The 26,274-nt window shown below is 36.9% G+C and overlaps 3 protein-coding genes across 3 annotated transcripts in view; 2 read left to right on the top strand and 1 right to left on the bottom strand.

The window, feature by feature from the left end:
- Nucleotides 1–7,571: 7,571 nt before the first annotated feature.
- Nucleotides 7,572–16,010, bottom strand: mrps11 (mitochondrial ribosomal protein S11). Its single transcript, XM_079589161.1, has 6 exons — nt 15,571–16,010; nt 14,923–15,039; nt 13,808–13,906; nt 13,265–13,394; nt 12,451–12,516; nt 7,572–7,910 (listed from the first exon to the last, which is right to left on the bottom strand). The coding sequence occupies exons 1-6, from the start codon at nt 15,648–15,650 to the stop codon at nt 7,803–7,805; spliced, it is 600 nt and encodes a 199-aa protein (XP_079445287.1). The 5' UTR covers nt 15,651–16,010; the 3' UTR covers nt 7,572–7,802.
- Nucleotides 15,961–19,873, top strand: mrpl46 (mitochondrial ribosomal protein L46). Its single transcript, XM_079589154.1, has 4 exons — nt 15,961–16,253; nt 17,165–17,366; nt 18,588–18,758; nt 19,378–19,873. The coding sequence occupies exons 1-4, from the start codon at nt 16,014–16,016 to the stop codon at nt 19,623–19,625; spliced, it is 861 nt and encodes a 286-aa protein (XP_079445280.1). The 5' UTR covers nt 15,961–16,013; the 3' UTR covers nt 19,626–19,873.
- A 3,094-nt stretch (nt 19,874–22,967) lies between these two features.
- The window catches only part of ntrk3b (neurotrophic tyrosine kinase, receptor, type 3b), a 172,124-nt gene continuing 168,817 nt past the window's right edge, over nt 22,968–26,274 (top strand). Inside the window, exon 1 of the mRNA XM_079590710.1 lies at nt 22,968–23,248. The gene's annotated coding sequence lies outside the window, so the exon portion shown is untranslated. The remainder of the gene's footprint in view (nt 23,249–26,274) is intronic.

Here is a 26,274-nt window from a genome sequence, read left to right on the forward strand (position 1 = left end):
ATACTGATACCCGGATGTGTGCTCAAAGTTCCCACCACTCCTTTTAGGGACCAGGTGGTGAACTTGCAAGTGCTGCCCCCGGAAGAGGGAGTCCCAGCACTGGTGTTGCGGTGTCCCGGATTCTTCCTGTGTTTTGGGTACAAGTTTAGTGTCTTGCATGAAATGTGATTCCCCTCTAAGGGGGTATATGCCCTCTTTGCTCTGCAGGTGAGTTCCCCACTTGGTAAACTCTGAATTGAGTTTCCTCTAATCATCCTTCGGCAGTCAGACCCGGCGGACGCGTCCAATGCCAGGCCCAGTTCTCGAGTGTGGTAGGTCAGCCCTTGTACTGGGCTAGATACTCCATATGTTGTGATTCCCTCTTGGTAATCCCATGTGTGTATTCTTCCATGGTAACGTTTCCCTGTCAGTAAACCGGTATCTTTCCCTGGGCAGATTCTGCTCTGCCCCACCACTGCATCTGTAGTAGTTCAATTACTGTCTAGGCAGGATCTACCGCAGAGATCTTTCCATATAGCACTGCCCCACGGGTCAGTCCATGTATTTCTCATGCTCCACCCTTCTCGTAAGATGTGGCCTCCGTAGCGTCCCTCTCTAGTGGACTAGGTATCTTCTACCAGTGTTAACAACACTGGACATGGCTGAAAAAAGGAAATAGAGAAGCAAAGCACTCTTCTCATGAAGTAACATCAAAAGGAACAGCAGCGACGGCAGTCTCCACAGTAAGACTTGTCCCTTCTACCCCGTTATGTCCCTCCTGCCACAACCCTGAACCACACCGCTGAATGGCTGGGATCCCATAAGCTCCTCAGCATAAACTTCAATGAGTTTTTTTTTTTTTTTTTTTTTTAAGTAGGTGGTTATGGTTATAAAATAGGATATCTAAAATAGGATACTTTTTTGCCCAAATGTTTGATTTTGAGGTGAAATACTATATTCCCCAGACATTTTTTGACAGGATTTTGTGAAAATAACCTATGTACCCAGTAGAAACATGGTGGCAAAATTTCGAAAAGAATGGCAGCTGACCTTAGACTAAATGACTAAACACTAAAAGTAAGAATGATACATACAGTGCTGTACAAAATTGCACAATGCACATGTCAATTGAAAGGCTGTAGGCCCATTGTTTTGTATAAAGTATATAGCGCTTTTTAAATGGCTATTCTGCAAAATTACGCTAGTTAAGGAGCAGAATTAGGGGTATGTATAGGCGCATAAGAGGTCTACCTTGAGAAGTAGTTGTTGAGAAGCCTGACAGCTTGTGGGAAATCTGTTAAATGAGGAGACAGTTTTCACAACAGGGTTACAGAATGTGTAAGTGCTCAAAAGATTCTGATAAATTGTTCCAGATACAATATGTATGTGGCCATGACGTGAACAGGCTCTGGCGTAGAGGCCATGACTCTGGTGTGGTGGGTTCTGCTGAATTGCTTAGTTTCTCATCTGTATTTCCCATGGGGAATGTGGTACCACTTATCAACAGGGCATGTTCAATCAATATATTGGGCCAGATAATTTTATTTAATTTTTTCTTGGCACCCAAGAACAATGGGGGTGATTAAAACCCACTCTAAAAATGTCCTTGAGGGCAACATCATTAAAATCAACCTGGTGACAGTCCACAGTACTTTTCTACATATTCCTCAATGGTGCGATCACCTTGATGAGGCGGAGGAGGGTAACTGCTGGGTTCAATGTTGTGGTTGTCTATACTGTAACGATGCTGACAATGAAGCAGACAAAGACGATGGTGAAGAAAATCCAAGGACCTTTTTTTTTTACAGTGTTCACAGATCCAAAAACATGAAACATACTTTTTAAACAAAATCCAAAACATGACACAAACCACGAGCAAAAACTTGACCTGGCGCGTGGAAACATGGCACGGCGTATTTCAATAAATGAAAACTAGACAAGGCAAACATGAGGGCTTAAATACATGATACAGAGGAGCACATGACTATCACAACAAATGAACAAACAAAACTAATGAAACAAGAACCAAACAGAAAATAGGCTTGTTCGACTTGAACCGGCGCTGCAGACCGATCGGTGAATGACATCAAAATACCCGCTGTACTTTGATGTCATAAACCGATCGGTCTGTGCAGCGCCGGTTCAAGTCGAACAAGCCTATTGACACATTAGACAAGGGAAGCACATGACATGATCACATGAGAGCAAGGGAAACACCTGACAAAACTAGGAACCTTGACCAAAACTAAAAAAAATGATAAAAGAAATGAAAACAGAACCGTGAAACAAAACCAAAAAGAAGACATGAAGATATTAATCCAAAGATGTCCTTTAAAAAAAAAAAAAAAAAAAATCTAAATACAATAAATTAAATTGCTAAATAAAATAGATGCCAAAACATTTTTAATCCATTGGGAATTTGTTTGTGTGGATATTTCTAAAACTCTTACTTACAGATACTTCCATATGCCCTTGAAAATACTAGTACATGAGTCTACATTAAGCCAGAGATGTTTTTCTGTGTAGAAACAAGCATGGAAAAAAAGAGCCCATTAATAAAATGCTTCAACAATTAGCGCTTGTCTCAGGGTTTTACATATGCTTCATAATATCGTCTACAAAATATCTCAGCCTCTGTTGTCGTGTGTCTCATAATGCTTTGTGCTGCCGTATACGTTCACTACTGTAAACCCGAGCGGCTCTACTATCTTCCCCTGCACTTCGCCTTTAGAACAAAGGTGCTATTCAATGCAGCAGGACAGGTAAGAGCACCCAAATGGAGCTCAAGTGGGCACTAGGCTTCTTGACTAAATACCCAATGAGCATTCTAATCTTCCATTCTCTGCCTCCTATTCCATTTTGATAATGTACCATCGCCAGCAGCTGCTAAAAGCCTGAGCGAGGAGAGGGAGGGGTATTACTGGAAATTTTTGGATGAAAACAAAACGAGAAAGAGGTCGTCTTTAAGACGCATCTGTGGAGCCGCTGCGGGCATATTACACTTCAACATTTTTCCTAAAGGGCAGCACATTCAGCTCCTGTGGTCCAAAAATGGCAGAAAATCTGAAAAATATCCAGCAATGCATATTACGGTTCTTCCAATGTCGTCGTCTTCTTTTTTTTTACTTTTCAGCTCCCCCCCCCACCCTCACCCTCATGTCCACAGCCTGCCATTACAGAAAATTACAACTTATATGTCTACATTCTTGGAAGTGGATAATTGGACGGAGGCCCATTATCAAGCACTCAAGCCATGCATGGATCTGTGTTTCCTGCTTTTAATACTCTTACTCTTTCCTGCTTTAATTTTTGGCTTTAAGAAATATGTATACTGTAAAATAGAAAAAGATGTCAGCCAAAATGATGTCTCCATCAGCAAGAGTTCATGAGTCATGGGACTCTTTTCATTTCTTCTTCTTGTTTGGGTAAAACTTACTGCTTAGGCAAAAATCTGAAAAGAGAAGACAAGTAATTCTTCTTATTTCAAGACTCATGGCCACATTTCACCCCAAAATCAAAAGGAGAAAACTTATTTTTTTCAAAACTAAAATCAGCACAAAAGTACAACAAATAATGGCGTAATATATAAACATTACAGTAATCGGAATGAGATTTTATTTGCACGAGAACTGTGGGTAAAGTGTTTTATGAAAATAATGCAAAAATCTTTATGATTATAAACAAGGATATCCTTTAGTCAAAACTTTTTTTTCTTAGGTTTGATTTTGAGGTGAAATACAATACTCCCCCAAAATTTTCGTGACATGTTTTTGTGAGATTAACCCATGTACAATAGAAACATGGTGGCAAAATTTCTAAAAGAATGGCAGCTGACCTTAGACTAAACGACTAAACAATAAAAGCAAGAATGATACATACAGTGCTGTACAAAATTGCACAATGCACGTGTCAACTGAAAGCCTCTAGGCCCATTGTTTTGTATAAAGTATATAGCGCTTTTAAAATGGCTATAGTTCTGCAAAATTACGCTAGTTAAGGAGCAGAATTAGAGGTTTGGGAAATATAGGTGCATAGGAGGTCTACCTGAAAGGTTAGCTGGGTAGCTTGTCACGTGGAGTTGTTGAGAAGCCTGACAGCTTGTGGGAAGTCAGCTAAATGAGGAGACGGTGTTCACAACAGGGTTACAGAATGTGTAAGTGCTCAAAAGATTTGGATAAATCGTTCCAGATACAATATGTATTTGGCTTTCCTATGATTACCTCCTTTAAATAAGTCTGCAATTAAATCAAGAATGCACATTATGATTGCAAAATCTATGCAGATATCCAGCAGTGTATGTCCCTGCAGCGTATGAAAGTGTGTGTTATAATATGTGCAAATGGATGCCTGAGTAGCTCTCATTATATGGTTCCCAGCGTTACTAGGGTCTAGGTCATGTATGCTTACAAATCCATCTGCAATATTTACAGCCAGTTTAACCCTTGGCCTTGAAGGAACCTTAAGTGAAGGCAAAATAGCATTCAAGTAAAATATCCATTTCAAGAGAATGCCGCATTATAACAAACTATTCACACGGCCAACAACCATATTAATTGCAATATTAGGTTGTTTTTTTTACAGCTGCATGAACACATTTGTTAGTTTGCGTACGCCCTTAGTTATGGGTTACCACTACTGAGACACATGAATGTCAAAACCAGAGAAACCGAACAAAATCCCCGGTGGAAGTTATAATTTCAGTGCAATCAATTCAGCGTTTTGTCACAATAGGGAAAGGTGAGATTTGTGTGGTACTTTAATTAGGAGCAAATTGTATATTAAAGTAATTGCATAATAACCCATTAAAACTTTCACCTCTCAGCGATTTTTCCGAGTGCATTTGTTGATTTGAGAACAATGTGGTTTCAAATGCAAAGCATGGTTCAAAATAATCAAGTTTTAGGTCTTGCATGTCAAAACGGTCGAGTTGCACTTTAACGAAGACATCATTATTTGCCTTGTTCACAATATTGAAATAATAATAAAAAAAATTTGACAAAACATGTTAGTGGTAGCTTGCTGATGCAAATAGGACTAAATTTGTATTAATATAATGGAACCTCTAATTATTTAAATTGGGGTGCACAACTAATCATGTGGCTTGTTGAAGAAAAGTGTATATTTCAATGGGATGACTTACGAATTTGTATCTGGCAAATGATGAAGCGAAAATCCCATGGATTAACACCAAAGAAGGAACCCCAACCAAATCTACATGGCAGAATAGGCAAGGCAAGGCAAGGCAAGGCAAGTTTATTTATATAGCACATTTCATACACAATGGTAATTCAAAGTGCTTTACATAGAAGAAATTAAAATAATCAAAAGAAATAAGAATAATTAAAACAGTTTAGAGTAAAAAAAATAAAAATAAAATAAAATACAGTGCAAACAGTCGGACGAACAGTGGCACAGTGCTCATTCAGTAAATGCAATGTTAAACAGAAGTGTTTTGAGTCTGGATTTGAATGTGGCTACACATTCAAATCCAGGTGTTTATAGCCAAGTGTTTATAGAATAGTATAGAATATACTAGAATATTTATAGAATATACTATTCTATAAACCAAGTGTTTATAGAATAGTATAAACACTTGGTGGTGGGTTCAGTTGACGAATTAAACCCTATCCACAACAACCTAACATTGTGGCGGCAAGTTTAGCATTTTCTTCAAACATATTTAAAAATGTAGTTGAAGCTAATGTAGATAAAACTAGATTTGTTTGTTTAATAATTGATTGAATTTTGCAACATTGGTATTGTCACTCCCTCCCCCCTCTTATAGCCTAAGTACCGTGAATCTGCTTTGGCACAAACTGTATTAAAAGCACTATATACATAAATGTGACTTTAACTGATTTAAAATCCAAGGAACACATAATACAAAGACTTCCCAATTGACTTAGGGTATTTTTACACAACAACGATACACATTTGCGTTTTTCGCGTACAGACGACACCATTGTCAAAATGATCCCAATTCATACGGATCTACGAAAATGCTGTATTATTCATGCCAGACCAGTAGTTGGCGATGTCACATTGAAAAGAAACGTGACTATAGACTGAACCATGACCATAGACAGTATATAAGGGATTGAACACGTAGCCTAATATGTATGCTCATGACAACACAGTTTTCACAAATTCGCGTTTTGTAGTTTACACGGACATCTTTTTCAAAAACTTGCAAACTTTTGAAAATGGGGTTCAAAGTGTGTTTTCTGTCCCCCAAAACTCCATTGTCATGTAACAGAAACGCAATAAAAAGGTTTCCGTTTTTGGTTGAAAATGGTGTCGTGTAAATGGCCCCTGAGATGATTAAAAAACATTTTAATGCATCACTTTTGCTAAAGCAGACATATTGCAGGCAAACCATTTAACTCTATATTCAATCAACCTTGTTGGCTCCGTTTCTAATCACTGCCCACAAAATCCCAGCAGGGATGCTCAGGTTCCATGTCAGAGCCTCCACCGGATGCACAGGCTATCCGAGGACATCTGAGATGCTCGGCCATCTGGGTTAAACGTTGGTATAAGTCACGCTTTGTCGCTGGTGAGACGTGTTTTGTGGTGGCTCTGACGCTTGGTGCGAAAGGAGACTGGAAAAAGGACAGCTGTTGCTGGAGAGGCACAGAAGAACAGTTCCTGCATAAAGCACGAAACATCCAAGAGGTTTTCGACAAGGAATCTTTGCTTTCCTTTGAAAAATCGAATCCTTCCGATTTCAAACTGTAAGACTAAACCACAGATGTCCAGCCAGCGTATACATGGTTAACATATCTGAGCATAATTTCCTATTGTCATTTATGTCTTTTTTCCCCCAGTCCTCGAGCAACAGCGCGCACTAAAGCAAGTATAAAAGCAGATGTGCGTTGCAGGCCTGACCTTGGTTGCTATGGGTACTAGGGACAGACTTATATTCAACCGCCTGCCTGAGTTCCTGCTAATTGCCGTTGTCATAGCAACGAAGCACCTGATGTAATGGTAGGAAAGGGCAATAATCTTACAAGGGTCCATTTATTTATAGGGAGCTATTCCACCCTGTGCCTGTCAACTTGGAAACGGACTCAGATTAAGTGCTAACATATCAAACAATAATGCTTATAAAAAAAAACATACATTCGAGCACACATAGGGTAATAATTTTGTGCAATTTCCTGCAACAAACAAACATGGTTATACGTTTCTGTTTTTAACGCTTAAATTAATCACAAAATACAGTGGGGACAAAACGTCTGAAACCACAAGAGAAAATGGTTCAACTTTTTATAATTTAATACAATTCTCTTTTTATTTGTGTTGTTTTTAATCAGCATACCAATGTAAGGGAAAGGATGATTTAAAAAAAATAAAAATAATCATAACTTAATATTTGTTTTGTTCCCTTTTTACTTTAATGACAGCAATGATCAAGCTGCATGAACTTCACGTATTCAAAACCTGATGGTCCATGCTATCCAGCATGATCACTGTCACTGTTTATTCCTTGGTTTAATTTAGATTTCGAATCCCAGGGTTGCATTTTAAATAATGCAGCCATGCATAGCTGAAAGCCGTGCATGTACTAATAAGAACGAAAACAGACATGGTGAGTGACATCTTTACACTTTAATTATGATCAAAAATGTAAATAACATATTAACAGCACTGCAGCTGCAAAAAAAAAAAAAAAACATTACTCTCAATTCCGCATTCAACTCAGCATCCAACAGCGTTGACCTGAATTAATTCCACATTCAACCTCTCTATTCAGACTGGATGGTCAAAGATAATGCAGAGAGAAAGACAAACAAGACTTCAGGGTAGGGGTTTCTTCCTCCTCACATCCTTCGTGCTTTGCGAGGGCGACAGCCATTGTGCGGCACTGGGGTGTTGTCGGTGATGGAAACAACCTCTAGTCCTCCCATGGTTAACCCTTTAATGGCAGACTACACACGGAGGAGCAAAATCAATGCAGGCCAAGTCAGCTACGAGATACAGTTCACAGAAATACACTCTTTCTAGAAGAGACGTGTGGAACAGCCGTGAATTCAATGACAAAAAATATCCAATGAGTCCTTCTTGAACTTTATTTGTGAAAGCTGCTGATTTAGCCAAAAATAAAGTTATATTTCTAATAGGGATGCTTAATATATCGGCACCGTATCTAATACTGGAGGATGTAACAAACTGTTAGATGTAATCTTTAGCAAATCCAAAAACAACAACAAATATTGATTTTTCAAACTGCACATTATAATGTTGTGATGATGCCTAAGTTCAATTGTAGCTTTCGGGGTTTTCATTTAATCAGACAGAATAGTCTAGAGTATATCCAGATATTTACCAGCACCAACAAGAACAAAACTACATTGATGTTGAATATCCGATCTATTTTTGCTACAACAAGCACAAGTATTTACCTTGGCTTGCCTATTTAGTAATTTGATTCAAGTAAGTTAGCACTGCAGTCGGTGGCTTTGCATTGATGTATGTATGCCCAACCACCATCTGCTTAAATGCGACTTAGTCTGGAAGCTTCTGACTGCGAAAAAACCAAGGGTAGGTAAGAGTAATGCAAGTCTTAAAAGCCCCCTGTTGCCTGCTGCTCTGGAGGGGCTCATTAGATTCTCACCCAGCCTTAATGTCCTCCCACCCGGCTCAGAGTAAGAGCATGCAGACCGCCGCTGAGCTCACAGAACTCATCATCGGTCACTTTCAGAGTATTGATTGAATAGTCAGCACGCACAACTGTTGCCTTTCCATATGGCCACATACAGAGAATAATAAATAATCATTGCTGCCATTCTACTGAAAGGATCATGAAAAGAAACACGTGGTATATCAACTGGATTTTAAAAAATTCTTAAAGAGGACTTATTATGCTTTTTTTTTTACATTTTAAACTTTTAGTGTGTAATGTTGCTGTTTGAGCATGAAAATCTGCAAAGTTACAAAGCACAAAGTCACTCCAAAGGGAGTTATTCTTGAATATCAGTAAACGCCGTTTCTGAACTCCATGAAACGCCTCAATTGTAGTCTTGAGTTTTCTTCCGGGAACATACACGGCGTCACAATATCCCTCATTTAAATAATTCCTAATACATACATGCAAAATAAAGATGTGTTGTGGCCATTTCCAAGAGACACTGTTTTTTTCTACTCCGGATCTAATGTATAGTTATGGTAAGGGGTATAACATTTCTGAAACAGACTAAGTGGTTGACCAATCATAACGCACTTATCCGGCCAGGGCCAACCAATCAGAGCACATTTTGCTTTTTGGTAGGAGTCGTCTTAGACAGGAACTTAGCGTTACTGACATACTAGGAAGAGAGGTGCTGCAACAATGTAAAATATGTGAAAGATGTTTTTTTTCAACATTCCAGTATGAATCCTATTCTAGACCACAAAAGCAAAATCAAGACTTTGTAAAAGTGTCATAATCAGTGTTGTGGGTAACGCGTTATAAAGTAACGCGTTAGAGTACTCTAATTACCTTTTTCGTGAAATGTGTAACTTAACGCGTTAGTTTTGTGCGTTAAGTAATCAGTAACTTCGTTATTTTTTTAAAAAAGTAATCCGTTATTTTAAGGAAAGGAAAATCCCGAATAAAAAAATTTCTCCAGGATCAAGACAGTGTTTCTGCGCTTCAATACCCTACCACCCTCCAGCTTCATTAAGGCACACGCGCGCAGTCTCTTGCTCTCTCTCTGTCCCGCTCTGCCATGCACGCTCTGCGCGGTTTGGAGCACAGTCTCCGTCTCGCGGGCGCGCTCGCTCTAGATTCCGGGAGATTTTAACTAATTCGCGGGCATCAGTGAGCCGCTATTAATATGCGGGAGACTCCCGGAACTTCCGATAGACTTGGGATGTCTGCATTTCTATACTGAAATAATATCGCCATTATAATTATTGATTTTTTTATTGAAATAATAGCCCATCCGCGCATCTCTACTACCCGGGCTGGGAAGGTGTGAATTTTGATTAATATGTTCTGTGATAATAAATAAATAAAACGCTATGTGGAATAGACTGTCTTTCCTGTTATTGTTATCCTGCAGTGTTAATTTAGTCGGATGACTGACGTTATTCATTGCCAGGAGTCACGACTTCTAGGTGCATTTAAAGGGGGCCGTGTCTGTCAATTAAGCTGCAGCATGTGTGAGGCGCTGCAAACGGCTTTTAATTTTTGGTAACGCATGAGTACTCTAACGCGTTACTTTTATGAATAGATAACGCAGTAACGTAACTGATTACTTTTAATTGATGGTAACGTTGTAACCTAATTAACTACTTTCCAAAGTAACTATACCCAACACTGGTCATAATAGGTCCTCTTTAAGAAAATGTGACTGTCTGTGCAAAAGTCGCTGCTATGACACTTTTCTGTGCCCCTGTGCAGTTGGGTGTTCTGGGTGGTTCACAATTCAAAAGAGCTCCACTAAGTCTTAATGATATTTTGGTCTCTACACTGCTCAGGCCCCTCAAATGTAAAAAAAAAAAATGTGGTCGCTAAGCAAAATAGTGAGTCTAAAAGGTAACAGCACACCTCTCCTCGACAAGCCTCATGATTTAAGGTATCATTCATGTCTATAGAAGAAATTGGGCAGAAATGATTATAGTAATAAGACGATTTATTTTACTACACATCAGAATCCAGGCAGATCTGAATGTCCATTGTGCTGCAGTGTTTTACATCACTTCCACTGTACTAGTATTTTGTTTTTTTCCTGTTTATTTTTTTTATTAGTGGTTTTATTATATCCTCTGGGAGTTAAGGATTTGAACAAACAAACACCAACAAAATAGATAAAAAACAAACAAAACTTTGTTGAGTTTTGAAAAGAGGTGTACCATTACACATTTCATTAAATGTGATCAACTGGGTGGAAAAAATCTTAAACACATACACTACTGTTCAAAAGTTTGAGGTTATTTTTAAGAAATTCATACTTTTACTCAGCAACGATGCATTCAATTGATTCAAAGTGACAGTAAAGATATTTATAATGTTAGAAAATATTTTTTATTTTGAATACATGCTGTTATTTTTAAATAGTAGATGGTTCATGGTTTCCACAGAAATATTAAGCAACACAACTGTGTTTTAACAATGATAATAATAATAAATGTTTCATAAGCAGCAAATCATTATATTAGAATGATTTCCGAAGGATCATGTGACACTAAAAACTGGAGTAATGATGCTAAAAATTCAACTTTGCATCACATTAATAAAAAATTAAAACCATTTTAAATTGAAATAACATTTTACAATATTACTGTATTTTTTATCAAATAAATGCAGCCTTGATAAGCATAGGAGACCATAAGACTCAAAAACATTTAAAAACCATACCAACCACAAACTTATGAATGGTAGTGTATATTGAATGAAGGACACGGGTCTTATCCAAGGACTTTGCACTAAAAACATATTTGCACTAAAAACATACACAACATGCAACTTTCACAATACACAAGCATGATCAACTTTCTTTAGAAAATGTAGACATTACTATCTTTTATGTACCTTAAATTATTAACCATAGGTTTTTTCTCAACAGCTGCTATTTTCTACATTTCTTGCTCTGTTTTTCTTTTCTTTTTTTGTGGATATGAATAAGTGGTGAATAACAATATGTGACCCTGGATAACAAAACCAGTCACAAGTCGCACGGGTATATTTGTGGCAATGGCCAACAATACATTGTATGGGTCAAAATGATCGATTTTTTTTTTATGCCAAAAATCATTAGGATATTAAGTAAATATCATGTTCCATGAAGATATTTAGTAAATTTCCTATCGTAAATATATAAAACATTTATTTTTGTGAGTGAATGCAGCACAATAGCGAACATAAATGGACAACTTTAAAGGCGATTTTCTCAATGTTTCGATTGATTCCAAATATGGAACCCTCAGATTCCAGATTTTCAAATAGTTGTATCTCGGCCAAATATTGTCCTATCCTAACAAACCATACGTCAACGGAAAGCTTATTTATTCAGCTGTCAGATGATGTATGAAATCATTTTAAAATGGTCACATTGTCCAGGGTCACAATCACATATAGAGAATCTTGAACCCTTGAATTACAAATATTTTAATTATTATAATTTTTAATTATTTTACCTTTCACGACAAATGTACAGCCTCTGATGTTTATTAGAAAACCTAGCGACATAGTTTTTGTAAGTTAAATAATGATGCCGACAGCTGAACAGATTCAAGATGGCCTCAGATGTGCAAAGGATTCACTTTGGTTTTCACACTGTTACAGACAAATTGTCATATGAACGTCTGATTGCAATCAATGGAAAATATCACAGTAATTAATATTACAGTAAGTAATATTCCCTGGCAGTTCTCAACTACAATCTAGTTGAATCCACAAGGAACTAATAAGGATCCATTTTCTGGGGGGAGCTTTTTTCTGTAAATCTTTATAAGCGTTAAGTAAGGCCTTAGTAAGCTACTCACCATGCGCCCTGGACCGAGTCCTTTCACCAGCACACGGACGTAGCTGACCCCCTTCGCCTTCGCCTTCTGCTCAAGACAAACATACATACATTTAGAACATTTAGCATAATAAAAACTAATCAATCACTGAGGAAACACAAAACTGCAGGAGCCTAGAATCTGAGGTCTGTCCGAAACTACTAATTTAGATCATAATGCTTGTGTCCATACAGCAAATTAATGGTTATCAGTGTGAAGTCATATACTGATTATACAGCCTGCTGTGACTCAGGGTTGCCATTAGACTCTTCATGGCACACGCTGATGAAATTACAAACAAATAGTGTGGAAGTAACCGAAGAGAAGTATAAACATGAAATGGAAGATTTGAAATGTTATTTTCTATTTTTCAATTTCTCGTTTATCAGCAGAAACGTCACTGCAACAGTCAATAAATATACTGTTGATATTCTCGAGCAAGAACCAATAATGAAAAAAAAAAAAAACGAGCATACATAAACACACATAATACTTTCATATTTAACAAAAAAATAGTCATTTATAAGTCCTTTATTTTCTAATTATGTTTTTAACTAACCCTGTTTCTAATATTACATTACATTTGCAGTGTGACTTTAAAATAAATATTCGAAATCAAGCAGCAAAACCAGCCCAACACAACCTAAAGAAAACCACCGGGTCCCTTAATAACTAAGCAGGGTGTGGTAAATTACTACAAAGAAATGTGCTGCCATCAAGTGGACAACATCCAAATTACAGACTGGTATTGGGACAAATTAAAAGTATTCTTTAACAATCATTTTGTCCATCTTACCGCAGCAGCTGAAATCCCAGCGGTCTGTGCTGCAAGAGGAGTGGATTTCTTCACATTCTTGAAGCCCTCTGATCCACACGAGGTTCGCACCATGTACTGGCCAGCGTTATCCGTGACCTGGATATGTGTGCTTGAGAAAGAAATTAAGGACAAAAGAAAGTCAGCCTGCATATATGCTATATGTTGTCAGCCTGCAGTTTCATGGACTCCTGACTATAGAATCATAGTATTTTGGAGAGATGGAGGATAAATCACAGGCTGTGAGCACTCAGGGATGCATGAGTTATTAACTTTGTGTGTGTGGGCTGAGTTAGGTAAACATGCAGTAATAGTTATAAATAATAATTATAATGCATAATGCAACTATGAACATCTGTAGCCATGAGATGAGCACAGTAAATACCATAATTTCATTTCACATGTGCATCGAAACTGAACTGCATGATCTATGCTATAGCTGCATGCACACAGCAACCAAACTAAATCTAAACTAAACTAAATTCATCAATCACGACTATTTAATTTTTTTGTCAGGCAACTTACTTGTTATATGTGGCTTTAATGTGTGCAATCGGTAACTCTTCGAACTTCTTGCTGTCCCATGTCAGGGAGCTTTCCTGACCCGGAAATGGAGGGAAGAGGCTGAATGGGGAAGAGCAATAATCAAACAATGACAAACATTTTACCATAAAATCTAATACAGAATCATTCATCTATCTATCTATCTATCCATCTATCTATCCATCTATCCATCCATCTATCTATCGATCTATCTTACAGCATTACAATTAATTCCCACATTTACTAATACATTAGTAAAATCAAATGTTGTATTTCTTAACCTTAGTTAATACACTGTGAACTAACATAAACAATGAACAGCTGGATTTTTATTAACTAACATTAATAAAAAATGATAAATACTGTAACAAAATGTATTTCTCATTGTTAGTTCATGTTAGTTAATACATTAACTAATGTTAACAAATGAGACCTTAAGTTTTACTGCCAAAAATGATGTCCAGGGGAATATTTGTTTTTATTGACCCTACTATCAAATATGAGATAAATTGATATATATTTTTATATATTTTTTAAATATGAGGGAAGAACAAAACACTAAACATGGTTAAGATATTTATCTGACAAAAAAAATAAAAATGCAACTGGTTACAGGTTGTATTTTTCAATGCAAAAAAAAAAAATGCAAAGAAAAACTATAGGCTCACAGGGAAAAGCATACATTGACAACAACATAATTCGTTTTTAATATTTCATTTGATTACTCTTGTTTTTGCATGTGTTCATAATTTCTTTGCATGAAAGCCTGGCGAAAAATTATGTCTGCACAATTTGTCATGTTTCATTGCGTCATCACAAAATAAAACTATTGACTCCAAGCAAGCGCAACTACGCAATATGCTTAGAAAACCTTTAACAAAATTTCAATAATATTTGAATATAGATTTAAATATAGATGCTTAATATGTCTGTGCAAACCATGATACCATTCATTCAAATGTTTGGGATAAGAAATCTCAGTTCATTTATGCAATAATTTAATTCATAAGATCTGACAAAAAGGTTTGTGAGCCGCAGGGTTAAAGCTATATTTGAAAGCAGGTTTGCTGAAATGTCTGTCAGTGTTTCTGTCTTACTCTTTCAATCGTTTGACTGGTGCTGATGGGCTCCGGGTTTCCTCTGGTTTGGCATCAGTCTCTTGTAATCGGATGGCGCTGCATGACAACAGACGCTGAAACCCCACATTTCCACCACTGCAGGAGAAAACAACCAATTAAATCCTTTAGTAACAATATATGCCCAGAGTGTGCAGAGCAGGAATCCAGACAAAAGGTGAAGACATCAAAAGGTGACTTCATTTTTATTGTAAAATGTAGTAATAAAGAGTGAGTAGGTCCAAGCTTTTCACTGATAGTGAATATGGTACTAGAAATACCACTGCATAATCATGTTAGATGTAAACAACAACAACATTGTACTAGCATAGTACATGTCCAAGAAACCATAGTGTTGTCAAAAAAGGCATCATCACACTGGCCATTGTGTCGTTAAAAAAAAGTACCACGGTAACGTTACCATATCCAAACCTTGGTGACTGTGGTAATGTCCTAAAGACACACCATGGAACCATAACCAATATAATATCATGGCAAACTGTGTGTGTATGCATTATTAAAGGAACTCAAATAGAACGAAATTATAGAGAATAACGTATTTGTCTATTAACATTAACTTACACAAATAAAAACACTTGATGTGCTGCTTCAACCACATAAGCCACTTACATTAATCGTCCAGATGAATTTAAGCCCTCAAAAAGCTGCTGACACGAACCTCGAACGAGGCTGTACACCCTAAGATGCATAATGTGTGTTTTAAATTATACAGTTTATTTACGAACACACACATGCATGACTTTAGTTGCTTTGCGGACGTTGAGGGTCGCGTAGTGTGTGTGTAATGGGAACGTCACAATTATAAGATTTTTCAGAGGGGTGTTTTACTTATGTTTTAGACGCAAACGTATCGAATGCGATTTTAAACGCAGTAAAGTATTTTGTGTTATATTAATTATACTAATATTTTATGATTTTACTGTAGTACATTAATTTTCTCTTTTGTAAATACCACCAAACGTTTGTTTTTAAAATCGATTCCCCCTATTTTCGAAATAGTAGCGTCTATTTCTTAAACTCCGCAAAGCACCTTGGGAACACGTGTGGTCAACATGGCGGCGCCCTTCACGAGAGTTTATCGACCGTTCTGGAGGATAATAACTACAACTACATCAAACAGAGGGGTGCGAAATGTTTCGTACACTAGTCAACAGTGGTCTGCGCAAAATGTCAAAACTGCGGGTGCTGCATCTCCGTGGGCGCTGCATGGAGCTGTATGTGTGCAGAGGCTGCCTGTGGTCACTCAAGACAGGAGCCCCATAGAGGAGGAGTTCATGGAGCTTATGCAGAAGGTATGAAAGAATCAGTACGCACATTAAACTATTATTATTGTTGTTTTATTATTATTTTAAATACACCATACTCGTACCATATTTTTGGACGTGGTACAATGTATTGTGGTACTATGTACAGTACCGGTCAAACGTTTGGAAACATTACTATTTTTATTGTTTTTGAAAGTCTCTTATGCTCATCAAGCATGCATTTATAATTTAAGCATGCATTTTTAAATATAATTAATTTCTGTGATGCAAAGCTGAATTTTCATCAGCCGTATAGTTTTTTAGGATTCATTGATGAATAAAAAGTTAAAAAGAATATAATTTATGTAAAATATTAATATTTTCTTACAATAAATCTTTACTATCAATTAGAAAAAGAATCTATTTAACGCACATCCTTGCTGGATAAAAGTATTAATTTCTTTCAACAAACAATTACTGACCCTATCAGCATATTAGCATGATTTTTTTTGAAGGATTATGTGACACTAAAGACTGGAATAATGGCTGATGAAAATTCAGCTTTGCATCACATAAATAAATTATATTTTACATTTCATTAAAATGGAAAACAATTATTTTAAATTGTAATAATATTTCATGATGTTACTTTAAAAAAAAAAAAATCAAATAAATGCAGGCTTGATGAGCATAAGAGACTTCTTTCAAAAGCATTAAAAAAATATATATTTTTTTTTATCTTTGACCGGTACTGTATGTATCTATATTTTCTCTTCTCTTTCTAATTTTATTATGCTATGTATGTAGCATATTTTGAGGCTGTCTATGTATTTTTTAGTTAATTAAATTTTGATAAGGGTATTTTTAATATCCCTATAATGCATGCTGTGCATCCATAAATCTGCGTGCCACGAGCCACATGTCAAACACATCTCATATAGGATTATTTATTGTTTCAGATGGAGTTTGAGAGAAGTCTGCTTGCGGACCATGAGTTGAAGCTCCTGGATGATGCTGCACTGATGAGTCGGAAACAAGAAGGAGATTATGATTCAGATGAGGAGGATGATTACAGAGACAAAGATATTGTTACCGCCCAAGATCTGGAGGATATTTGGGAACAGAAACTGAAGGATTTTCAACCAGCTCTGAGGTCACAAGGTGAGCAATCAGCCAAAAGTCACTTTTTTTTAACGGTGTCACCATACAGTCAGTCGGCATGAAACGGGAGGTCTGATAGTCTTCTCTTCCCAATTGACCCTTCGCAGGGAGCTTGATCGACAGGTGATCTGACCAATCATACTTCGCCATCCGCCATTTTGTCCGACAAAGCAGTCAGGAGAGTTTGTAGATTAACATGGGAAGATTTGAACTTGAAAATTGGAGTGTACTGGCGCCTTTCCGCGGTTAAAACAACATTCCTTCTTATGTTCATTCATGTTTATTTGATGCTATAAATTAACTAAAGGAAGAGATGGTCGGTTCATGATCAGCTTTAACTGAGGCTCTACAGCGATCAGTCAGATACATTAAAGAGCCACAAAATGGTATTTATTGTTTAAATTTCTTTTAAAAAATTACCAAATTCGAAAGGTGAGACTTTAATATGTTTAATATCAAAAGTAACCGAAAAGTAATCCTGTACTGTCAGCGCGTTGTCAGTCTCCTCTCTGCTCCGCGATGTATTTTTCACTGCGTGAGAACATGGTGTGGCGTGAGAGTGGCGTAGCTTGTCGGACATAGCGACAGTAACTAAGGGGGGCGGGTCTTTGCGAATGGTCAATTATGACGTATATTTGAGTAAAAAGGAGAAAAATTTGAAAAAAAAAAAAAAAAACGGGACTTGATTGTGTCCATCGGGAATTGTTTTGCTGTATTGATTTGAACTCATGTGAGTGACATTTTGCCCCGCCCGCCCTCCCTCGCAACAGTAAACGCATTATTGGAGAAGAGAAGAGATGTCGATGCAAGAGGGAAGGGAAGCTATTTTGATTAAAGATTTCGAGAGCACATGGATTATAAAATGAAATATTGATGTACACGGATAAATAATTTATAATAATTCCATAAAAAACATTTACGATTTCATGGTGACTTTAAGTTGTTGCTTTGACATAAGTCTTGTTTTAAAGACATAATTTCATCCACTCAAAACAAGACATATTAAAAAGTTTTTTTTTCCTTGAACTAAAAAATCTTCATGCCTTAAAATAGCTTGAATGTAACTGCCTCATTTAATATACACAGTTCTATGATTGTGCAAATTAGCCCCGCCTCCACAACATTGAAACACATTAACAAACATTCCACAAACAACATTAAAAGCTTGCACAGGGGGACTTTAAGCATGTTGAATTCATCTCTCAATGAATTACTCTACAGGTAATGACCAAAAGGACGCGAGTTCTTCAGAGCGTTGTTTAGCAGACAGTCTCATATTGCTGGTGAAGAAGGATGTTGGCAGTCAAAAGCTTTGGCTCCTGCCTCAAATACAGTGGCAGATGGGAGAGACACTTCGACAGACAGCCGAACGTGCCCTTGCAAGTCTTCCAGGTAAGATTTCTATGGTAATATCCATTTAGACGGCTTCAGGTAGGTCTGTTTTCACTGTGGAGTTGATATCAGCTTTAAAGGAGTAGGTCACTTAAAAATGAAAATGCTGTCATTATTTACTCACCCTCTAGTTGTTTCAAACCTGTGTGAATTTATTTCTTCTGCTGAACGCAAAAGAAGATATTGGACCCCATCAACTGTCAGGTTACCTAAATTTTTCAAAATATCTGCCTTTGTGTTCAGCAGAAGAAAAAAATTCATATAGGTTTGCAACAACTTGAGGGTGAGTAAATGATGACAGAATTAAAATGAAGTGAACTATTCCTTTAACAGGAGCGGATATTCAAAGATTTGAACAACTGTATCATTAGATGGCAGCCTTTTAACCGCTTAATCACTGGATAAAAGAAAAGCTCAGTACGGGTTGTACTTTTGAAAAGATTTTGAGACAAAGTCATAAAGAAATGTTTATTTTTACTCATTTCCAAGTTATTATGCACTAAATTGTAATATCGGGAAATTCAGCCTGAAAATTATGATATGACAAAACTGTAATTCCTAAAAATTGAATGTGCTGCAGGTTAATTTATTAGCCTTCTGTTTAAATTGACTTCTGTAGGTGCTGATCTGAAGGCTACTTTCCTTGGTAATGCACCCTGTGGATTTTACAAATACAAATACCCAAAGGACATTCAGAAAGAGGGCAGTGTTGGAGCCAAAGTGTTCTTCTTCAAAGCTGTGCTTTCCAGCCATAAGCACTTACCCCTGGAGAAGAATTCATTTGCCTGGGTAAAAAAGGATGAACTCCAGGACTTCCTGAAACCAGAGTACCTGAAACAAGTCAGACGCTTCATTATGGCTCTGTAATATGGGAAAGAAAGTTGTTTTTGATTTTTGTACTAAGATTCCTGGACCGCAGATTCAATGTGATGATGGAATCAAACAAAATGAGCAATGTTCAGATTGTCTTATTGGGGTTATACAGTATGTCCCATACACTTGTATGTTCCTTGTCATCTGCCCTGTATCTGTATATTTATTTATCTGGCTTTGTAAATGGAAACCTCTGTGACACTGTATGCAATATTAAAAAGGGTCCATTTCATAGCATAAGATCTCGTTGTTTTGTGTATTTGCGAAATGTGGCTTGAAATCATGTTTTCAGCAGGGTGAGCATTATATTGTGTGCCTTTCCGTACACTTTCGTTTCTTTACCAGTGCACATATTTTGTCTTTTAAAGTACTACCACTTGAGGGCAGTAGATGGACAAATAATAGTAGGCACAGATCATCCAGTGGGTCCCCCTTTCCTCTTTTTAAAAAAGGATATCCAATTATGCTTTTGGTCTGTATATGTCTGTCTTGTCAAATTTAAATGCCTTGTACTTGGGATTTCTCTTATGCACTTTTATGTCTTTCTCTTGCTCAGCTGTCAAATAGTCATTGACTTTTGTGCTGCGCTGGTGGAAATGGGGATTAGTAATCCTATGAATTATTTAGGCACCTTGATTATGTAGGTCTCTAAAAATTGGCTGTAGACTTTCATTTCTGCCAGTGTTTTGGAGTTTGGAGAAGTTACTTTCAGAATTCTTCATTAATAGTGCAGCTATATGTGGGCTGTGCGGTGGGTGACTTTTTAAAGAGCACACACTTGAGAAAGGAGCTAGTTTTTATAAGACTTAAGTGACACGTTTCTTAATAAAAACCTCGGGCGGGGGTGGGGTGGGGTGGGGTGGGGGGGATACAACCCACATGTTGCTTGACATTTTTTGTGAGATTAAAGAGTTATGGTCCTTTACACCAAAGCTGTACAATCCCTAATTCTTTTTGTCATTGATCAACAGAGAAATATTCTTTCATGTTCAAAATAATTATAATTTGCATAAGTATTCACCCCCTTCAACTCAGCATTAGTTTATGTGGATACCTTTCACTTTTTCTTTTTTTAAAACCTTTATTTAACCAGGAAAGAAAACTCACTGAGATTAAAACTGACCACTGCAATGTTTCTACATTATGTTTGTCCACACTGAATGCTGCTTTCGGCAAAACTGTTTTAATTGTTTAGTTGGAAAGCAAATCTCCCAAGTCACAGGCAGTCTTGCAGTTTTCCTACAGGATTTACTTGATGTATTTTGTGGCTTATAAACCCTCACAATGACTTGCTTGTGTTTTTCAACTCCAGTCCTGGGGACTCACCTCCCAGAAAATGTTACACATCTCACTAATTAAAAGACCTGATTCAGCTCATCAGCTTCTTAGTGTGTTGAATAGGGAAATATCCAAAACATTCATGGGAAGTGGGTCCTGGGGACTGGTTTGAGAAACACTGCTTTAGCCCCTGAATCCTTTCCTTGAATTGGTGTTCCGGCCTTTAAAAATGGCTTGTAAAGCTCTCATTATGCGATATTATGCCAAATATTGCATTCATTCTTTTTGTCAACTTGTTTATTACAATTAGCACAGGTTTTGTATATCTCTTTTTAGAACTGATTGATAGTAGGCCTCATTGATCTGATTTTATACACTTCATTTTCGTAGATGAATAAGCTTGATTAAACTTTTTTTTTTCACTCAAAAACTGAGGTGCATAAGCTAAGATCAATGAGGCCTACGATCAATCAGTTCCAAAAAGAGATACAAAACCTGTGCTAATTGAAAGAAAACAAGTTGACAAAAAGGATATGTGGTAATAATATAGCATAATGAGAGATTTACAAGCAATTTGCCGGCCATAGGCCACTCATTTTTGACCAGAAATACTGCAAGTGTTACAAGGTGGGGAGAAAATCTAAAAAAAAGTTCACAAATAACTAGATTCTTTCCGGTTAACACAGGCACTTAGTTTTTGAGGACAGCCAGCTCGAGGTAGATTTACAACAGTGCCGTGCTCTTTCCATTACTTAATTATTGATTAACTATACTCTCTTTATCTTTATTTTAGAGACTTTATCTCTATTTATGTATCTCATTAAAGGGGGTGGATATTTATGAAATCAATTAGATTACCTTTTTGTTCTATTTTAAATCCCTTCATAGAATATTTTTCTGTTGATCAGTGTCAAAAACAAAAGCCAAAATAAGTCCACTGTGATTCACTGCTGTAAAGCAACAAAAAAATGAAAAAGTATTTTATATATAGGCACTGTATCTCAAGTATACCATTCATTCAGATATTGGCATTTTGTTCTAGGTTTATTAGTTCACGTATGCTTTCTGCACCTAAGCGTACTCAAGTGTCTAACCTAATAACGGTGAGAAAAAGAACATTATGCATGTTTGCTGGGAAGACATTTCAGCCCAACTCCCATTTCAAATTAAATTGGCCACATTTAGCTCATAAACACGCTTTACCTCAACAACCTAATTTATAATTGAAGGTTAAAACAGGGGCTCAGAGGTCTTAAGAGACATCTAAATGGAACCGGGAAAGCAATAAATGGGTGCAAGTATGAACCTTCCCTCCCTTTAAAGACCTGAAGCGCTGAGCTCAGCTGTATGAGATCAGTTGAGGTTATTGAGGGTATGTACCACAATTAGCTGATCAGCATGTTTTGTCCTCGCTCATGTCTCACACCTCTCTCACGGTGCTTTGTCATATCGAGGATTAAACACTCTGACAATATTAGAATTGATATTAGACCTGCACTTTTTTTCCCCTCTCATCTGTTTGTTTGTTGTTAGACACCAAGTCCCATTTCAAATTAAAGTGAATGACTGCCGCTTAAAAAGCAAAGCCAAGAATCAATCGACCATTTATAATGCAGGGAACAATGCGAAATCTTTGATTGTAAGGAATAAAGTCCCACAGGAGAAATTTTACTCCAGCTAACCTAACACTGTTTCCATTAGCTTTCTTTTTTCTTTGTCTTTTTAATCCACAAAAGCCAACTTAATTGAACAGGCAAAACGTCTATTGGTCTATAAGACTATCCTTATTACACCATGAAACCCCTTTGTGGCAGATCTCTTCTTAATATGTATTTCATTTTCATGTATAAAGACTCATTTATACTGTATGAGAAAGTGCAATATTACACAGATAACTTGTTTACAAAATTACATAATTAGCTTTATATTGCCAAAACAAATTAGATTTATAAACCTGATGAAAACATTTAGCATTTTAAAGGGGTGGTAAAATGCCCTTTTCACAAGATGTAAAATCTGATGTCCCCAAGAGTGTGTGTGTGAAGTTTTAGCACAAAATACCCCACAGATATTTTTATATAGCATGTTAAAATTGTCACTTTTTGAGGGTTTGCAAAAACGCACAGTTTTGTGCCTGGCCCTTTAAATGCAAATGAGCTGCTGCAGAGGGCGGGGTTTCAAGAGCTCATGTGTGTTAGCTTAGCAGCTGCTTTTACCTCACGCAGACACACTAAAATTACAGAAACTGTTACCTTTAATGTTAAAACGGAGTCAGACAAAGATGGAGAGACTCAAGAAGAAGTGACAACATGTAGAATGCAACAGGACGTCTCTGAATGGTTAGTTGATGAATTTATGTTGCTGATGTGGAGTTAACTATCTTCAATTAGCATATTCTGTCATGGTAATCTATAAATCGCTCGTATAGGAAATGTTGTGAGATGCACACAGAGTGACTTTCTATTGCATGTGAAAAGATGGATGCTAAAGTTTGAGCTGACTCATAAATGTGCTCGACTACAACAACTTTTCCTCTTCTCAACATGGACTGCATGTTCAGGGGGCGGGGTTTATGTACATTTTAGGTAGGGGTGTGCCAAAAAAATCGATTCACAGAAGAATCTAGATTCTCATTGGCAACGATTCAGAATCGATCTGAAATGTCCAAGAATCGATTTAATAAATAAATAAAATCAGCTGGCTGTTCGCCTCCATTTTTGTAACTAGCCTATACGGGACGTGAGCGGCAAATCACTAAAACAAAAAGGAAGCAAATGGATGAGAGGGAGATCTTTCGTTCCTACCATTTGCATGTGTTTTAAGTCCTGTCAGTTTAACAGGGCATAAGAACGAGCAGAGCGAGAGAGAGAGAGCCCCGGCCGCGCGCGCGCACTCACCCGAGCGCTGTCTGCTCTCTCTCTCTCCGGCCGCGCATATGAATCAAAATCATTTAATACGATGGTGTCGGGAAAAAAAACTCTCCAGTGATGAAATGGTTTCTGTGTTGACAAATCTTGTGCGATATCCTAAACTGCCGAATGCATTGCTTGTTTTTTTCTGTTTACATTTCATTGTGAATGCTGCTACGTCAGAGCGGCCAAAGCGTCAACAAGATTCCCCGTACTTTTTGACATGCGTCCTTGACAGGGCGGCCATAGCTTTTTTGCAGCTCAAGTCGGCGGCGGTGTGAACGTACAGTCAGCCGCCAGCTGCAGACCAACACACACTGCAGTGCTTCACGAAACTCCCTGCCAACTCCGAGAGGGCAACAAAAAAAAAAAAAAAAACTCGGCCTATCGCTGCTTCATCGCCAGGTAGCTTAGGGGGGTATGAGGACTATTATTCATTTTGAAAGAAGCTCTTTATTTTCATAACTTGTTATTCTTTAAGTTACTGTGTCTGACTGAGAAATATAGATGTTTTTTTGTCTTCACCGGTTGTGTTCTACATGATATTTGTGGTAAACTGCATCTATTTTCAACCATTTTGTATTATGAAGAAGCACTTTTGTTTTGTTCCAACTTATTTTATAGCTAGATACTAATGAGTAGCAATTGAGAACCAGACAATGTTTTTGATAAAAGGCACTTCCCTGAGAATTGAACTTAATAAATGTGAAAAAGACACTTTAAAGTCTCCGTTTGTCATTTTGTATAGCAAAGCAGATGAGAGTAGATCATGATCAGAAACCCGATTAGAAATCATTATGGATAAAATCGAATCGAATCGTTTTGAATCGAAAATCTTTTTGAATCGAAAATCGATTTTGAATCGAATCGTGGCCTCAAGAATCGGAATCGAATCGAATCGTGAGATGGTAAAAGATTCCCACCCCTAATTTTAGGGATGTTGATGTCACTAACTCGGGAGGAATGTCGTGTAGTCCCTACCAGCCGTTTGTTGTAGTCCTTTTCTTTAACAACAAATCTTTTCCTTTGCTTTGAACTTTGAGCGTTGTAACTTTGCAGATGTTGTTTATGCTCAAACAGCAACATTACACACTAACTAAAGTTAGAAAAATGAAATCATACTCAACCACCCCTTCAAACCTTTCCTGAACGTATATACATTACTGGAGAGATATAGAGAACTGTTTATTTTGAAAGAAATGAATAATTTTATTCAGCAAGGATGTATTAAATTGATCCAAAGTGACATACGGTGAAGACATTTATGTTACAAAAGATAAAAAATTTAAATAAATGCTTTTCTTTTGAACCTTTTATTCATCAAAGAAACCTAATAATAATTATCACTATTTCCACTAAGCAGCACAACTGTTTTCAACATTTATAATAATTTATGGTTCTCGAGCAGCAAAGCAGCATATTAAAATGATTTCTGAAGGATCACTGACGACTGGAGTAATGATGCTGAAAATTCAGCTTTACATAACAGCAATAAATTACATTTTAAAATATATTCAAATAGAAAATGGTTATATTAAATTAGAAAAAATATTTCACAATATTACTTTTTTTTTATCAAGTAAATACAGCCTTGGTGAGCAGTGATGAGTCTTGGTGAGACTTCTTTAAAAAAAAAACATTTTTATTTTTTCAAAAACATTTTTTACAAATTGTACCAACCCCAAACCATTGACCGGTACTGTATGTTAAACATTTAAATAATATCGTAATTTGATGAGTTAACTTTTGTATACTATATAAATACATTTTAAAATCTTTTTTTTCTGTCACATTTTTCCAAAAATGTAAAAATCAATTAATTACACTAATGTTTAGAACTCGTTTCTAGAACAGAAACATTTGCTGGGATCTTCTGGCGAATGATTAATCAAATCGAAATTAAAAGTGTGGCTTGATATTTCAGTGACATGGTGACGTACAGTGTGCAAAAGTCTTACACACGTTAGTATTTTCACACAAAAAATGGTTTTAAGCCAGTTATTTATTGCTGTAGTGTGTAGGAAATATCAGTTTACATGTCCAAACATTCCCTTTGCCGTTAATTGTAATAATCCAGTGAGATTTTTTCATGCACAAGGAGTCTGACTTGTTTAGAGCGATGTGATCGAATCTACTACTACTGCCTTGATTTCGCTGCCCTGAGCTCCGCACAGAGATCATGATCACCATCATCGAGTCTATTTGGGATTACTGTACTTTTGAGGAAAGCCTGACACTTGATAACCTTCACAGGGGGGAAAAACAACATAAAATGTGTCATTAAATATGGGCTCCTTGAGCACAAAGCAGAAGGTGCCATTAGGTGTCATTACCAGTTATAGTCTGTTATTTGTTGCTTTTCCAAACCTGTCCTCAGGTCAGCTCTCAAACACTGTGCTGCAGATGCACTTCTGTGAGTGCGCTTCTTTGAAAAGTCATTACATTGGTGAGAAAGC

The sequence above is a fragment of the Phoxinus phoxinus genome, assembly GCF_949152265.1.
Source record: "Phoxinus phoxinus genome assembly, chromosome: 2".
In the NCBI taxonomy this organism is placed as follows: domain Eukaryota; kingdom Metazoa; phylum Chordata; class Actinopteri; order Cypriniformes; family Leuciscidae; genus Phoxinus; species Phoxinus phoxinus.

Excerpts from the sequence above, each read along its gene's own strand:
- mrps11 (XM_079589161.1), bottom strand. The coding sequence starts at position 15,650 with ATGCATCTTAGGGTGTACAGCCTCGTTCGAGGTTCGTGTCAGCAGCTT. Across the intron at positions 15,040-15,570 it reads AATTCATCTGGACGATTAAT|TGGTGGAAATGTGGGGTTTC; the intron begins GTAAGTGGCTTA and ends TTTCTCCTGCAG. Across the intron at positions 12,517-13,264 it reads CTGGGATTTCAGCTGCTGCG|AAGGCGAAGGCGAAGGGGGT; the intron begins GTAAGATGGACA and ends TGTCTTGAGCAG.
- mrpl46 (XM_079589154.1), top strand. The coding sequence starts at position 16,014 with ATGGCGGCGCCCTTCACGAGAGTTTATCGACCGTTCTGGAGGATAATA. Across the intron at positions 17,367-18,587 it reads ACCAGCTCTGAGGTCACAAG|GTAATGACCAAAAGGACGCG; the intron begins GTGAGCAATCAG and ends ATTACTCTACAG. Across the intron at positions 18,759-19,377 it reads TGCCCTTGCAAGTCTTCCAG|GTGCTGATCTGAAGGCTACT; the intron begins GTAAGATTTCTA and ends TGACTTCTGTAG.